General features: G+C 39.9%; 1 protein-coding gene across 1 annotated transcript; it reads left to right on the top strand.

Moving 5' to 3' along the window:
• Positions 1–507: 507 nt before the first annotated feature.
• Positions 508–16,026, top strand: TPD52 (tumor protein D52; the record flags this gene model as incomplete). Its single annotated transcript, XM_010291163.1, has 7 exons — positions 508–976; positions 6,069–6,184; positions 7,888–8,036; positions 8,931–9,032; positions 10,038–10,064; positions 14,539–14,580; positions 15,978–16,026. Coding segments are annotated over exons 1-7 (609 nt in total), but the record flags the coding sequence as incomplete, so codon positions are not given.
• Positions 16,027–16,632: the final 606 nt, after the last annotated feature.

The following is a 16,632-nucleotide window of genomic DNA, read 5'->3' on the forward strand; positions in this document are numbered from 1 at the left end:
TGCATTCCGGTGTTACCGGTTCCTGGCGTAACTGGCAGCTCTAAATGGTGCTGGCTGAAGGACCAAGGACACACGGCAGTGCACTTCAATAATCTTTTTTAAAAAAACAAAACAAAACCAAAAAACCCTCATACCCAGATATGTTTAGCCTCATGGGCAAAAATCATAATGCACATTAGCATGTTCATTAAAAAACCTAGGTGGTGTTTATAGCATAGACTTCAGAGATGAGTGCTGCTTTCTCCTATTCTGAGCTCTCATTACAGTGTGATACCTGGGCAGCAGAGACTGGGTTCTGACTACTGGTTATTACACTGGTGGAAGCAGCTGGAGAAATAGTTATGCACACAGAATTTTCCATTAATCAGAGGAAAAAGTCGTACACAGATGGTATATAGGATAGATTACGGCTAGTAATCCTTTTGTGTCCTAGAAGATTAAGGATATCCTGTCGTAGCTGCAGTCAGCTGACCTTTTTTTATTTAAACGATTGAAAATTCTTGATGCAGTTCTGCAAGAGGACCAAGGCTGTTCCAGAAGCCATGAACTTCTGGTGCACTACGAATGTTTGTTAAAGGTACGGTCTGTTTAAGTCCAGCCCCGATGATAAATTAACAGGTACTTTGTGCCATGTAAATAGCAGCAGTTACAAGATGGCTAAGAAATCACTTGCTAGACAGCTCTATCAAATCTAATAAAAGTGTAAGAGAGCTGAATTTTATGAGGAGATATAGTGAGTGTCATGTGAAGAAACGGAGGGTTTCTGAATCCGGCTGTCCGGATTGCCCCAGAAAGCGAAGATGAATTCTTCAGTGGAAGAAGAGGACGGTTGCACGCTCTGAATTTCCTGGCATGGATCTGTATGAAGATTACAAATCGCCCTTCGATTTCAATGCTGGAGTGAACAGAAACTATCTTTACCTGTCACCTAGCATAAACCTTTCTCCACCCGGATCACCTACACTGGCGAAGTCTGGTAACTTCTCTTTCTTTTTCAAAACCTCTATGTGGAAAGCTTAGTGATTAATATCTGTAAAAAGAAACTGGCCAAATTAAGAATCCATAAAATTTGTCTGAATCACAGGTGTAAATGAAGGTAAAAGTTGACGTGCTGATAACTCTGGTAGTTTATAAGCTTCAGTGTGTCATGTAGGTAATATCTCATGGGCTGTGCATTTACCGGCTTTACCTTATTTGTTATTTCTTAATTCAGTAGAAAGCCAGTTTGAGGGGGAACAAAATGAGCAAAAAATAAGGAACAAAAGGGCAACTTCTGCAAGACTGGAGTAATTGGCCTAGTTTGTCTGTTTGCTTTTTGAAGGGGAGGTAAGAATTCCGTACTTTACTGTGACTTCAGAGCTGTGGATATTCTAACATCTGCTCTTGCCTTAGTACTGAAAATATCACTGCTTAACGAAAATGCCCTCTGAAATGTTCACTCTGTTCCACCTAGCATTTAAAATGCTGTAAATCTTACACCTGCAGATACTAACTGTACTTGCGCTGCCCTGAGGAAGCGGCTGTTGCATACTGTGCTGCAGCGGCATCCTTCTAGTGCTTAACCCTACTAGTTTCTAGCTGGTAACCTGTTGTACAGAACAGCCGTGCCTCCCAACACATCCTAGTCTGGTTTTATCACCTTTCCCTTCCATTCTGTGCTGCCAGACATGATCTTCCAGTGTAATTACAAATGTAGAAAGCTTAGCCCTACTTCAGGTGCGATGAAGCAAAGCAAAGTTACAAAGGTGTTGACTTTTTGATGGGCTCATTCTTTATAATCTTAAAGAAACGTGCATCCCTTGGGGACTCTCTGTGTGAACTAAAACAAACTCTTCCATGAACTCGATGAGCTAGGGGCCTCTGGGGAATGGTGTTCAGCTTTCACTTCTGCAATTACTGCATCTCTCACCTCTTCTAAAGCGGAGGGAGCAGTCCTTTGTATCTGGCGGTGATGCATCACCATAAGCACCAACCTTTGCTGGGCTTTTTGTTCTTTTTCAGTCAGTTTGAATGAATATGTCATTAGTGTTTGGGAGAAGCCCAAGAACTTTCTTTCCTGAGTTGAAGAAATATGTCTCGCTTTGGCTTTTTCACTGAGATAAATGGGAAGCACTTAAAGTTGATCTTTCTTATATATTGCAAAATAAATATCCTCTGTAGCACTGTACATTACTCAAATGCTGGAGTGATTTTATAATCTTGTAACAGCTTGTTCTCCTGAGCTCTAACAAGCACCTTTTTTCTTTAGCTTTGCCAACTGTATAGTGATAGCGAAAACACTCATTCTGAGTGTCTGACACAGAGTATGTCTGTCTAAAGATAAAGCTTTGCGAAGGCTAACCCTCCCCCAGCCCAAAGGCTGCTCATCTGAAATGACCAGTACTTCCTTAAACTGTCAATGTTTACTGCTAATCTCTGAATTCAGGCCAAAAAGAGGTAGGAACTTGTGGTCAAAATAGAGCATGAACTTGGGTTGAAACCAACCAAAGCAAACCCCAAACCAGAAGACCTGAGTGTAAATTGAATGGGTCTAATGCTTTGCCTACCCCGGCAGAATAATAGGGACTTAAGTGCTGTTTCCCTGAATGTGATCTGTGGAGTCCTACTCAACTAACTTGTTCATGTATTTATTAGGTTCATTTAAGTAGCTTTAATAAACTTCTGGGATAATATGTTAATCTTGGAAATACAGACACGTAAAAACTGACCTTAAAACTAGGTAGGTTTTCCCAATACCAAATAAGTCTTCCCAATTTTTTTCCCTCAGCAGAATTTTTCGTCTGTTTAACAGACATGAAATGCTCAGCTAAACTTGGTTATAGCAATCAGAGTACCAAATGACTGAATTTTAAGTTCTTTGTAGCTCTAAAGATGCAAGAGAACTAACGTAACGAAAGATAACAAGTTGGAAGCCAGTAACAACATCTCTGCTGGTGAAAGAGATGACCACGTGTGAGAAATGCTCTCTTAATAACAGATTGAGCCAACGTATTTCTGTCTGTTGGTTGACGGCTGTTTCCTTGGTTTTTTGCCCCACACCCCACAAAAATATGTAAGGTGAGCTGTGCACCTTGCCTTACAAAGCTTGCTCAAAGCCAGGATCTTACTGTCTGTCAGTCCTAGTTTATAGGGTATACTTGGGTTGTGGCCATGCCATTGTGGAGGTCTGTGCATTGTTATCTGTGTAGACAACAGCTTCTTGGTCAGGCTGCCTACCGCGGTCTTTCCATAGCACAGATGAACCCTGTGTCCTGCAAGTACTGAAGTGAACTGAGGGATGGAAGCAAAGTGAGCAGAGAGGTGAGCAGTAATAGGAGATGAGAGAGGACGTGCCAGAATAAAGACTGATGGGAAGGTGTTTGCATACTTCAAATGGAGCTTAAGGAAAAGTAATAAATGGGGAGGAGGGCAGAAGGTGAGGAGAGGAAGGCATGGTTAGATGTACAGGGTGAGGTATAGAGCACTCTGAGTAGCAGTGATTTCCTATCTTCCTAAAAGATCTAGAAATGGCAAGGGGAGGAGAGATCATTCCTTTGCTTCTTAGCATTGTGTCAAGTTCAATGTAGGCAACAAGCAGCAGAATTCCTTAAAGCACTAGTTTTCCAAAGAGAAGGTACATTCCCAAAACAGCCAAACAGAGAAGCTTTTGCTGCGGGAAACAATCCAACATGTTTTCCTACTGCTGGATTCACTTGATCTATTTTTGGTGAGATAATCCAGATGACTCTTCATAACCAGATTGAACAGACTTTCAGCTGGATGTGCTAATGCTCTTGGAGTCAGCGTGGTCTTTGGTACATGCAGACTTTCTGAAATGGCTTTGCAATGGCAAGCTCTGTCATCCCTGAAGGGCCTGCGGATGGAGAACAAGGTCAGGAGTCGGAAGCTAACATACTGGGGGTCATAGAGTGTCGGGGGAAATGCACTTTAAATTGTTAGTTTTCCTTCAGTATAGGCATGTGAAATTAATAGGATAAATAGTAATTTGACAAAAAGGTATGGCATTCTTAATCATTTGATGTTAAGAAAAGGAAATATATTGATGTATAACACAAAAGTTATCTGACTGTGAGACATGAGCCGTAATCCTTTTTTTTTTTTGGTGCTGTAGTGCTTGTACTTTGGTTTGGGGATTAGGCTCGAACTCTTCTGCCGCCCTAAATTTCTGCCAGAAGGTAGTGTATTGGGAAACCTGTAGGAACTGTATTATATTTGTGTAGAAGACAGATGTAAATCTCTGGGAAAATGTATAGATTTCATAAATAAATGCAGAATGGCGTTTCAGTTGCTTTCTATATGCTTCCTTCTCAGTGTACTCTGTAGTAACTTACCATTTACAAACGTTCTGCTCGTGTAGCAGTGTGCTTCTAGAGGATTAGTGTTCTGGACACAAATGCAGGCAGAAAACATACTGTTTTGGAAAGAATTTGTGGAATTGAGCTTCACCTGAGTTCAGTAACTTGATCAAGAACAAGGCCTCTTCTTTTCTTAGGCTTGATGGCTGCTAGGAACATGTTTCATAGAATACCTACAACTAACTACGGACTTGCAGAATCTTTTTTCCCCCCTGACTTTTCTGTTGATTGTGATGTAGCTATTTGATATCAAGCCTCACAAAGAAATCACAGTGGTGGTCTCATTGCACATTAAAGAGTTTTTTAGATTCCACAGATGAAATGGTAGTATGGAGTGCCATTACAAGCTGCTGAAATGAGGATGGAATTCTAGCTGGTTAATTACTATAGTGATTAGTAAGGGCACATTACTTAAGTCCTCAACTTGTCTCAATTATGTATTCATATACATATACACACACAAACACCCCCCCTCTTCTTACAAGCAATCCATCCTGTTTTTTTTCTTCTATTTTAAGATTTTTATTTAATTTCTTTTCTACTATCTATAAAGCTTTCTTGCCTTTGAATAGAGAAATAGTTCTGGGAATCTACAACCATTCCGACATGCAGTCTCTCTGCAAACTGTTCTCTATACAGATTAGAACAGGATTCCTTAATTCTGGCAAACTTTGTTTAAGCGTCAGCTACAAAGAGTCAAAATGTGAAAACTTTTTCTGGAAAAAATTGTTGCTGCATTAAAAGATGTTTAAAGTGATCTTATTGTGAGCAGAAAGGACTAAGAATAAATGAATCTTTAAAGTGAGTGCATCATAGTAATACAAATAATATCATTCTCCTTTCCCTGAAGCTGTGAAGGTGAAAGTTGAGGAAGACCATAAGGGTGTTTGGGATTCATACAGAGGAGTTTGGCAGAGTTCTGGTTTCTGGGTTCAAAAGGGGAAGAGGAAGAAATGTGAGTGGATGCACATCCTTATCAGTCCCTTCTCAGCACTCCACCACTTTGTTTCAAGTGATGGCCTTTTGTTCCCAAGCTCCTTCTCCAGGCTTCTCATTTGTCTTAATGTCCAGGCACAAAACAGCAGCTTACTTCTAGTTCCATGATATCTGTGACTTTCTAGCCACAGTGGTCCCAGTTACTAGGGTCAGAGAGGTTAGCAGGGTGCGGGGGAAGAGTTAGTACTAGCAGTGCAACCCTTTTCTCTGCTGTTGCTGAGCTTGCTTGTGGCCATGACCGCTCCCAGTGTGCTGAGAATGGGCTTTTCTTTAGTCTGATCCAGAGAGTGGGGAGAGAGGGAACCTCTGCATCAGTCTTGAGCACCTCCAGTGCTTCCAGATTTTCTGTGCCGTATGAGTGAGAGAGAGCAGAGAGCGCATGGAGTCCTGGGCAGAGGTTGTGTAGGAACCACTGGTTGGGACATGGCGTTCTGTGCCTAGGTCTCTATCAGAGTAGTGGGATGCGTTGTTCTCAACATATTTCCAGTCTCCTATTATAGCCACAGTTGCAATTATATTGAGATTTAATGCAACTTGAACGAAACAGCTAGTAAAATGCCTCTGGTTGCCTATATGCCATAGTGCTTGGGATTCGTGACTTTGGTGTCTTCTCATCAGTTTTCTTTGTGCACTGGCACAAAAGGGCTGTATATTAACGTTAGCAGCTATCTGTCAGGCATGTACTGATCTGACTTTTAACGGTTTCTTCACCTCAAGGGCTGCTGAGAAGTGACTCTATACCTGAAGTTGGAGAGGATGCTGCTGCTACAGTTGGTATGGCAGAAACACTCTCAGAAGAAGAACAGGATGAGCTAAGAAAAGAGCTTGCTAAGGTAAATCTCTTGCAAATAGCTCTTAAACTGGTTTTGAGAATGAAAATCTGGGATAATGCTGTCTTTGAACATACAGTTAATGCTTTGCATATTTATTCTGTGAGTGTCTAAAGCTGGGTGCGGCACTTATGTGTATTGTGAGGAGGGAAAGGGAAGGTGTCAAGGAGAAAAGAACTGCCAGTTCTAGCTATGGGGAATTAAGCTAGCAGTGCTGAGTGTACAGATCTTAAACCAAGATGGATAAATGCCTAACCCTTTTTTCCCTCAAGTGAGAATAGGGTAAATAAGCTGTCAGAGAGAACATGGTTGGAAGCCAGAACCAGGTGTTGTCTCAACTGGTGTAGAGTAACTAAAACTGTTGTTTTCATGAAAGATGTTTTGTAGGAATATCCACGTAGATGCTGTTTTGCTAATGTCTCACCATGTAACTGTTCTGGCTCATAGTTCATACAGCAGAATTTTTTGAAAGAGCGAGTTAAAGTAGCACTTTTCAAAGAACAGTCAAATATTCAACCCTGATACATGCATTTCAAAAGTAGTCAAAGTCAGGCTTCATTGAGTCACCAGTCTTTTTTCCTTTGTAGCTCTGTGTGACTTTAGGCCCCTAATAAAAGACACTAACTTAAGCCTAAGGTTGGCAAATGAAGGTTAGCTGTGAAATAAGCACACTTAATGCAGTCTTGGTTTTGGTAGTCCTGAGTATTATTTCATGCCAAACCGATCAGCTGAAGATGGTGAGGGAAATCTGGTCCTGCTAGCGTACATCACACTCTACTTTGGACAGGTATCCAAAACAAAGGTGCATTGAAGATGCTGGTATTTCCTCAAAGAAGCTGAAATGAGTGGGCAGCCTGATACTCCAAAGTAGGGTGGTCCAGTCTGGATGAGGAAGCAGGGTTGGATGTATGCCTTAGCCTTTGTACGTATGATCTTAGTGCCTCTGTCACATCTATATAGCCTATAGAATGATGTTGTAAAACTGTTTTGACATCTCTGATCATGATCTTGTCGCGCTTCTGTGAGAGGCTTAGGTGACCATCTGTGTAAAGAAGGAAGTACACAAACAATGCAGTGTTCTAGTTGGTGAACAGGTGTTTTTGTTGTTGTGGGTTTTTTCCTCCTTTTTCTTTCTGTCCGTCCTTTCTGTCTTTCCCCCTGCTTAACTGCTCAGTCTGCCACCTTTTCCACCCCTGCTCTGGGGGGTGCACGCCTGTGGCTGGATCCAGCCTGCAGTTGCTGGCTTAAGCTGCAAAAGAACGTTTCTGTTCAAGCAGGGAGAGAAAACTTCTGTATGGGTCAGACATGCTCTGAGCTTCCTGATACTGCTCATACATTGGTATTTCTTCTAACGTGGAAGGAGAATACAGGATTGGCAATTGTCCCAGGTTTGACTAATCTTCAAGCTTCACATAGGCTAATGTTGTCTAACAGTAATGATTTCTAACAATACAGTCTTTTAGTCACCAACTTCCTTGTGCATATTCCAGTAACAGAGCTAGCTGCAGGTATATTACTTTCTCACCAATTCTTGTTGTAGATTATGTTGGATTTTCCTTTTACTATTTAGGAACAACTGTGAGGCAATGTTAAAAATGCGTTAGCCCTCCCATTACTGATGCCTAGTAGACGTTTTAATAAATACATAGTTAAATGGCTGGCTGTATTGCTTCTTAATGTACTTCTCATCAACTCTGCTGCCACAGGTGGAAGAGGAAATCCAGACGCTCTCACAAGTGCTAGCTGCCAAAGAGAAGCATCTAGCAGAAATCAAGAGGAAGCTGGGAATTAACTCATTACAGGAACTAAGGCAGAACATTACCAAAAGCTGGCAAGATGTTACATCAACCACGGCGTATGTACCAGTTCACAATGTTTGTCTCAGCTATTGAGGTGAAAACTATGTAGTTCTTGTGTCATGTCTAAACCCTCTGTTCTTGTGAAATGAGGTGAGTGTAGATAACACGAATTTAAGTTGCACTAAAACTTACCTGGATAAATCATCATAGGTGTCTTTAAAGAAGGCCACTATTAGCCATATAATCTCATGCAAAATAAGAATGATTGACCATAATATGGGTGACTAATATACTTTTTGTCTGACAGACCTGAGACATCAGTACTGTGACAGCAAGGTGTCCTAAGTCCAACAGAATACCCTTCTTTTCCAGGCTGAAGAATTGTTGTAAACTGAGCTTTTGCAGGAAGAGTACAAAGTCACAGTTAATGTTCTTGCCAGATGCAACTGTTAACTTAAGATCTAAAGTGAACTAAAAGCCTTCTGTAATTAATGACCACACAGAATGCAAGAGGACTTACCTCAAACTTTTTATGGTGAAGTTTATTGACAAAACCATTCGGTACAAGATTTTAGACACTTGGCAGAAAAAATAGACCTCTGTTCTTTTTCAATGTGTTCACATGGTGTTGTTTTCTTGGTTTTGTTTTGTTTGGGATTGGGCTTTTTTTGTTGTTTGTTTGTTTTGAAGTCCTACTATAGCAGATAGCATCCGTTCTGGGGGTGGGGTAGTCGGTGCATGTTGGTGAATCTGATCTGGAGTCTGAGGTGGCGGAGATGCTGTAGCCAGAAAGGACTGCAGTGGCTCAAAATAATCTGTTCAGTAGCTTGTCCATTTGACCACCCCAAAGTTGAAGTATACCTCTGGGTTTGATACAAATTTACGTACACTAAAAAGTTCCTTATGTGTTCCATTAAAATAACTACAGGCTTAATTTTGTTTGAACACAGATACAAGAAAACATCAGAAACCCTGTCTCAGGCTGGTCAGAAGGCTTCTGCTGCTTTTTCATCTGTTGGTTCAGTCATAACCAAGAAGTTTGAAGATGTCAGGTAGGTTTCTTTAGCTTTTCCTAAGTAGTTGCATTTTTGATTTAAGCAGGTGATAACTGAAATAAATTTATGCTGTTAAGGTACCCAGCAATTTTAAAAGTTAATCTATCAAGAACCCTCAGCATCTCTTTTAGGAGAGCTGAGCGAGTTGCTACAAAAACTGCTTGCATGTCCTCACTGATGCAGAAGAGTTCTGTGGTGTGCATTTCATATATGCAAGAGTAGCAATGTATGCTATTACCTCCACTGCTACTCTTATTTTTCTGGTAGGAGTGCAGGTCGCAGCATCTCTGCCTGCCTCTGTGTGATGCACACAGCATTGTCATCTCTGTTCTCTGACTTTCTCAGCTTGTGGAATACTACATTTAAACAACTACTGTCTTTAACTGTTTGTGGTTTGGTTGTTAGGTTGTGTGTGTTTTTTTTTTTGTCTTGTGTGCACGTTCCTTTCAGATGTGTTTTATTTCTTTGTAAGCTGTTCTACCTCATAGCAGTGGCTTGATTTTATTACCTATTTAATAGACTATTGTCACTTTTTAATTCTTAAATATTGGCATACATTGACTTTGTGTCAAATGATATAGCCCTTCATGCAAATTAGGTAAGTTTGGTGGTCATTTTTAGCACTGTTGTGAGCTGCGTGCAAAACACTTCCTGGATGCAATCCAATTGTATGCTCAGCTTACAATTCTTTGTTTGATTATATAGGTTTTACAACCGGAACTTATACAACTATTCGTCTATGCTTGTACTTTGTGAATAGAGGATCAAACTTTTCAATTATTGGACAAATAAAAATTCACACATTCTAACAGAATATTGCTGCATTGGAAAGCAGTGTAATAAAATCAGCCCCTGGTTTTAAAGTGCTGCCATTAACCTCTTTCTTGCTTTTTGAAGTCTAGTGAGAAAACACTTTGAGGTGCAGCTACATAGTTACATATTTTTATTCAGATTTATCAGAACTTCCTTTCTCTCTTTAATGCTTACTGTGGCATTGTGCAGACTACAGGCATTTTCACATTCCTTTAGGTAAGGTGGGCGCAAGAATTTTTTCTGAAACTAAGCATGTAGCCAGACTGTCTCCATTAAAATCTTTAAATAAGTTTTGTCTGTAAAAGGTAATTTCTTTTTTTCTCCAGTTTTAGTTAATGTAAAACTGAAGCACTTCTAAAGTCAGAGAAGGTGTTTATTCGTGTTCACTTGGTAACTATCCCAGAACATGCAATCTTGAGAATACATAGTAATCAAGTAGTCTCTCTTCCTTGCAGGGAAGGAATATGTTAAAATGATACTGCAAGTTTTTTTGTAAAGAGACAGTATATGGTTTTGAGGTCAATGGCATGCAGGATTCCTCCTTCTCTTTGTCTGTACAGTGTTTGTGCCTTTACAGAGTAGAAATTTTCCCTTTTTTATGTCTATTACAATGGCTGTTTAGCATTGTGACTCTAATCAATCACTCGAGTCTAAATGTAAAATAGTTTATGCATTCTCTATTCATAGTTTGTCCAGTGAAAGAGTCCTTATCCTTGAATCGATTACTTTAGCAGCTCCAGACACTGAGTATTTTAGTTACCTTGTCTGCATTGCCTTTAATCTGCCTAGTCTAAGCAAATATTCAATGTTAAGTTTTCAGTAGTTAAAATTCCTGTGTGGCAACTTCTGTCTGTTGCCTCTCATCCCATCTATGCGCACCTCTGAGTCTGGCTTCTTTTCTGTACTCTCCCACTAAGTAAAAGTCTCAGCTTTAGCTGTTCTGCTAAAAACAGCAGTAGGGTCTCTATCAAGATTTAGGAATCTGGATCCTAGAATACTAACTAGGAGCTATAGCCCCAGGGGCCATGCCTGGGGAGGAGATGGGCAGCAGCATGGGATGCTATTAGAACTCCGTCTCTGAAGTGAGCTCAGTTTCCTCAAGTGTAAGAATAGCAGCCTGCCTGAAATATCTCCCCTTTAGCATCAGTAAGACCAAGGGAGCCTGGAAGATGTCTCTATACCTTTTGGATGCAGAGCTTGGCAGTTCCCTTAACAGGGTTCCCCTTTCTTCCTTAAGGCTTTGGTGTTCCCCTACTAGTATTAGTCCATTGCATTTGGCAAGGACAAGCACAGACTCATAGCTTTCTTCTGGCTTCAGGAATTTCATACCTCATAAGAAGAGTGTCCTAATTACTCAGGTTAGTGGCTAGGTGGGTGTTGAGTGCTCTCTATCAGAAACTGTGCCACTGGGAGGGAATGTAACAGGGCCAGAGAAGTCCACATGGTTGGTGTCCTTCCTGGGGAGAATCACGGCAATGGAAATTCAGGGTATTGTTATAAATTCATGAGCAGCTGGTTTTAAAAACAAAACAACCAAAAAAAGTGGGATGAATTAGTGCTGTTCCAAGATTTTAGTTGCACTTAAACAGGAGATAAAAAACCTTTGAGTTTTTCGCTTTCACGAGGACCAAGTTCATCTGTGATGCAACCAGTGAATTCAGGTCCCAGGGTTATGTGAAAATTCTAGTGGTGTCTACTTTTAAGACTGCACAAGTCTGAACTTTAGGAAGCTTTAGATGCCCAAGTTCTTTCTTGGAGATGAGAATTGATGGGCCTGATACTTACTTGAACGAATACTGAATGTGCAGGTGCATTTTTATTCTTAAACTCTTATGTGGCTTTGCTTTTCTTGTGCTGTTATAGATTAGGGACTTCTCAGCTGTAACGGCGTGATTTCTTCTGTATTGGACTATTTCTACATGTGCCATGCAGGAAACATCACATGCAAGTCTTCATTCTTGCACTGCAAAGTGAGTTTGGAGGGAGTTGTGAAAGGGAATAAAGCAGCTGGTGGAGCTGTGAACCTGGAAAGTACTGAAATAGAGAGGAAGAGAGAGGACTGGTAGTACAAAATCAGTGCATTATTGCTTCCTTCTTGCGTTTGTTTCCTCTGCTGTTTGTTATGATGAAAATGATCTCTGTTCCTTCTTAGGTTTCTCTTAATACCTTTATTCTCCTTTATAAGAATGTCTTGGAACTTTTGACAAGCTAGCCATCCGTGTGTTGGCAACATCAGTATTATGTGCAAAACAGCAGTATTACCAAGATGTAGCGCTCTGCAATTTCCTGAGCAGTCATGACTTTGCACTTAGTTCCTCTTGCGCTGCATCCATATTATGGAGCAGAAGTCCTCATCTTTGCCCTGTTCCGACATTGCAGAATAACTTTCTTTGCTTGCTTTGGAAATGCGATATGATCATGGACTCCTAAATATCATCATTTATCAGCATATCAGCTGGAAACCTAACTATTAACAGAAGCAAATAACTAGGGCTTATGCACTCTTTAAGCCTATGTTTTCCACGTAGGGACTTTGGCATACCTCCTTATGCATTTTCAAAATGTGAGGCAATGTATTAGCTATAAAAAATAATTGTGTAAAGGATAAGAAAGCTTTTAATGCAATACAAAATACATGGAAGGCTGGAGAGCAACTTATTGTGCCTTTTTTTGGTTTTATATTTTTTTTAAAGCTAGGGGTTTGCTTGTGAGCTTTGTAAAAAGGGCTTCTCTTCTTCAAACTGCCCAACTTGATGGCCTAGTTGAGTGAGTGCTTTAATGTGGCATTCTGTTGTCTGTGAAAAGAAATACAAGTTCTCTTCTTTGTAAAGCTTTTTGAGGCTTAATCGTGCTTCTTTGCACTACTTGAAGAACAGGTGGTTTGATGTTAAAAAGATCAACTGCATTTACCTAATCCAGTTCTCTTGCAAACCAGATCATTCTGTGATAAAACTATATACTACCTTATGGTGACATTTACAAAACGGATCTTGAGTATTTGTAATTGTATTGTACAACAGAACGTAAAACTTTCATGCATGTACGAATAGTTCTTCCATTAAATGATCTCTATGAGATGAAACTAAGCTTACCTAGACACCTGTTGAAACATCTGCAATAAACCATAGGTTGTTGCTTTTCAGTGTGAGCAGGTCTACAGATTGTAAATATATATGGGGAAAGGAAGGTAACATTCACCCTCTTTAGCCTTAAACTTCTTGCACAGGGAGGCACTTCTTGCATGGTGAGGGGAAGTGGCTGAGCAGGACTGGACAAAGAGAACTAATTAGTATCAGCCTAGTTCTGCACTAAAACTTGGCACACAGCAAGACCAGAATTTGTAGTAATCCACATCCCAGCAAGGAATATAAAGTACACTCCAGAAGACAATCAGCGTCTATGTGCTCTAGAAAAGCTTGTGAAGCCAAACCATCTGTAAAGATGAAACACAGCAGAAATGGGGTTGGGGAAAGGGATGAAACATGGCCACACATTACTGACGTGTGACAGGACAGTATTTGGCCTTTGCATATCTGATTCCCAGTACACTGTACCTACAAACCAACCTTCAGTTGTGCACCTGCCTTAAGGGATCCCAACCTTAAGGGTACTTTTTACATGTGCAGTTTTTTTTTCTATCACTGTCTTCTACTGTTGTTCAGTCTTCTACTGAAAGCCTCCTGAAAGAATGTCTTATATAATGTAATGAACACAGAACCTCTTTGCTTCTGTGAATGTATCTTGCGTTGTGCTTAAATCCTAATTGGAGTTTTGGAGGTGCATCAAATGTGAGGGATTCCAACCCGCCTACCAATTGCCAGGAAGGTATTCTCTTGAAAGAGATGATAAAGCCCCATCAACATTTGACATTCCAGATATAGTTATGAAAAACTGTGATAGTTTTTGTAACTTACTATTGTGGTATTTTACAAGAAACATTTAACGTATAAGACTAATTTGTATCAAGAATAAATGGGGATTTTCTAGAATATGGAACTAAATTAGATTCCAGATGGTCTTGAAGTTATTTGGGAGCTCCTTAATCTGTATCCAGTCACCTTCTAGGAGTAGTTGTGTGTAACTGTATAGCAACACTGGCAGGTTACAGAAATCCTTCATGAATTTCAGAACAGGGTTGAGACTAGAACTTTCTCCCTAACTCCAGCATAAACCTGACCACGAATATAGACTGATGTGACTGCTGTCACTAGACAATTTATATTGACAAGTAGATAATTTGTATTGATGAGTATGGAAATCTTACACTGAATTGAAATGGAAGGCTTCTGAATGTAGGAGTAATTCTTTCAGTTGTTTTTTAGTTGATTGAGAAGACTCTTGAGTGTTCACTTTCTACTTGGTATTTTGAAAACTGTACATGCAGCATGACTCATTGCTTGAGAAACTTAATGAGCAGACAGACTGTTGTAGCTAAGCAGAATATGTACTAACAAGCATGGCACTTGAATCTTTCTAAAGAGGAAAAAAGTTGTTGCAGCTTTTGCTCTGATGTACTCATGTGTGTGCATGGCTAAGCAATTTAAAAAAGCAAAACCAAGCAGTTACTGTATAAGACTGTTGGGCTGTTTACAAAGGTAGTATCCAGAAGTCTGCTCTCTAAGCCAGTTTCTTCTCAGTCTATCACTTTAACTAACTTCTTCCTTTCTTTTTTCTTAATGCTGGCATTTAGTATACGCTCCATACAACATTCAATTAGCATGCCTATTATGAGGTAATGTATGCATAATCCAGCTGATTGGTTTATTTATTTTCATGTGTGGAATCAAGTCAAATTGAACTTAAGTCAACTAACGTAGATTTATAACAAAATAAAAACCCCACCCAACTTTGTAATGGATTTCCTGTACTAACATATAGGATAAGATTTGTTTTATTTCTGCTTAATGGTGGTGGTTATTGCACATCTGGAATGTGACCAAGTGCACTTCCCTGCTGTTTGGAGATCTGTAACAACTTTTCCCTGCCTGTTAGAAATGTAATGCTACTAAATGATTTCAAGTTTAAAAGGCAATAGCTTGGCATCTGTTTTAGAACAACGAAAGTGAATAAAAAATACGGTGGTTTCACAAAAAGCCTCTTGCTGACTTGGATTGCTTGCCTTTTCTCTCCCCTTGCTTGGCACTGTGTCCCTCCATCTTCTGAGAGAGTCTGGTTTGATTTGTACATGTCACTGTGTGCTTTCCCAAATGGAAATGCTGCTAAGTCTGGGTGACCTACACAAATACCAAGCAAAGGGAGAAGGGAAGCTTAAGACCTCTTTTGAAAAATGCCTCCTGTCTCTCACCTTTATATAATAATTTTTTTTGAGTCTGTTACAAATCCTTAGTCCTGGTCCACTGAAGGCAAGCATTTTCCATCCTGCATAAAGGCAGAAAAGGTGTACAAGCTGTTGCATAAATTTGCAAATGGCAGTGGCAGCTAGTTGGAGCATTAAGCCACTCTGCTGACTGTAATAAATAATACACTGGCCCTTAGAATTGAAAATCCCAAGCTGTCCTGCTCTTCATATGCAGAACTTACCATTTGTAATCACAGCTGTCTCCAGCACTTAAAAGGCAAGGAGGAGTCTGCCTTAAATTTAACATGTTAGCAGAAAATGCCACTGCGAGCCATGTTTTGTTAACTGAACACATAGCCTATTAAGTTAAACCAGTTTTCCTGTAACAAGTGAAAAAACTCTGATGACAAGCTTTCTTCAGCAATAATGTACTAGGCTAACCAGAAGTGATGACTAAGCTTTTCTGAACAAATCCTTTAAGCCAGAAACCTGTTTGAAATCACTGGGAATAATAAGATAAACCCTATTTAAAATACTTGCTAGTTCTCTCTTTCATGTTGTGTTGAAAGATCCTATCACTGAGCCTGGCAATGCTTAGTTGCCAAAGATACAAAGGAGCTGCAACTTGAGTGTGTTTGAATTTTAGTTTTGTAGTACTTGGGGACATCCAGATCCAAACTATTTTTAGGCTACCCTTAAAACAAAGAAAGAGCCCCAAACAAACAAAACTCATGTTGACATTGGAAAAAGCAACTGTCAGCTTGTTTTCTGATATTTATAGACTAACCAGATATGTTTTTAATTCTGTGGTTCCTTTTTTTATTTCCTAGAAATTCTCCTACTTTCAAGTCCTTTGAGGAAAAAGTTGAAAACTTAAAGGTAAGCATTACTAAAACACCTAGGTGATTGTGGAGCTGTGGATGTGGACAAAAGACTGAAGTGGACTCTGAGTAGTCTGTTTTTTTAGTAAACTGTTGAAGGTGCTTAGATGACATACTTTTAATTACTGTGAAAATGTTTTTTCTGCCTCATGATTTGAGAACAAAAAATGGGCTTCCTGCACCTCTTACAGGAGGACATCTTTAACTAGAAGGACTAACAGCTAGCTAACCTGCACAGACAGCTAGTATAACATACCTAGTATTATGTACCCAAAATGGTCTAGGCTTTTATTTCCATGCGTTCCTAAGGACTAGTATCCTACACAGGAGTATAGCTTGGGATGTTTCTCTTATTCCTGGCATAAGATACACAAGGTCCTTGTACTGTAATTTAAAATTTGCCCACAAAGGCCTCAAGTGCCAGAAACAACAATTAATAGCTTAAAATAACTTTAAAAATAACTAATACATGTAGCTGGAACCAGATTTGACTGTTCTTGTGGACACACTGGGTTGGATGAGAAGCATGCAAGCATGGGGAACTAGGCATTCCCTTGCAAACTAATTTGCATTAACACTCAGAATCACAGAATCACTAGGTTGG

The sequence above is a fragment of the Phaethon lepturus genome, unplaced genomic scaffold, assembly GCF_000687285.1.
Source record: "Phaethon lepturus isolate BGI_N335 unplaced genomic scaffold, ASM68728v1 scaffold2557, whole genome shotgun sequence".
NCBI classification, from domain to species: domain Eukaryota; kingdom Metazoa; phylum Chordata; class Aves; order Phaethontiformes; family Phaethontidae; genus Phaethon; species Phaethon lepturus.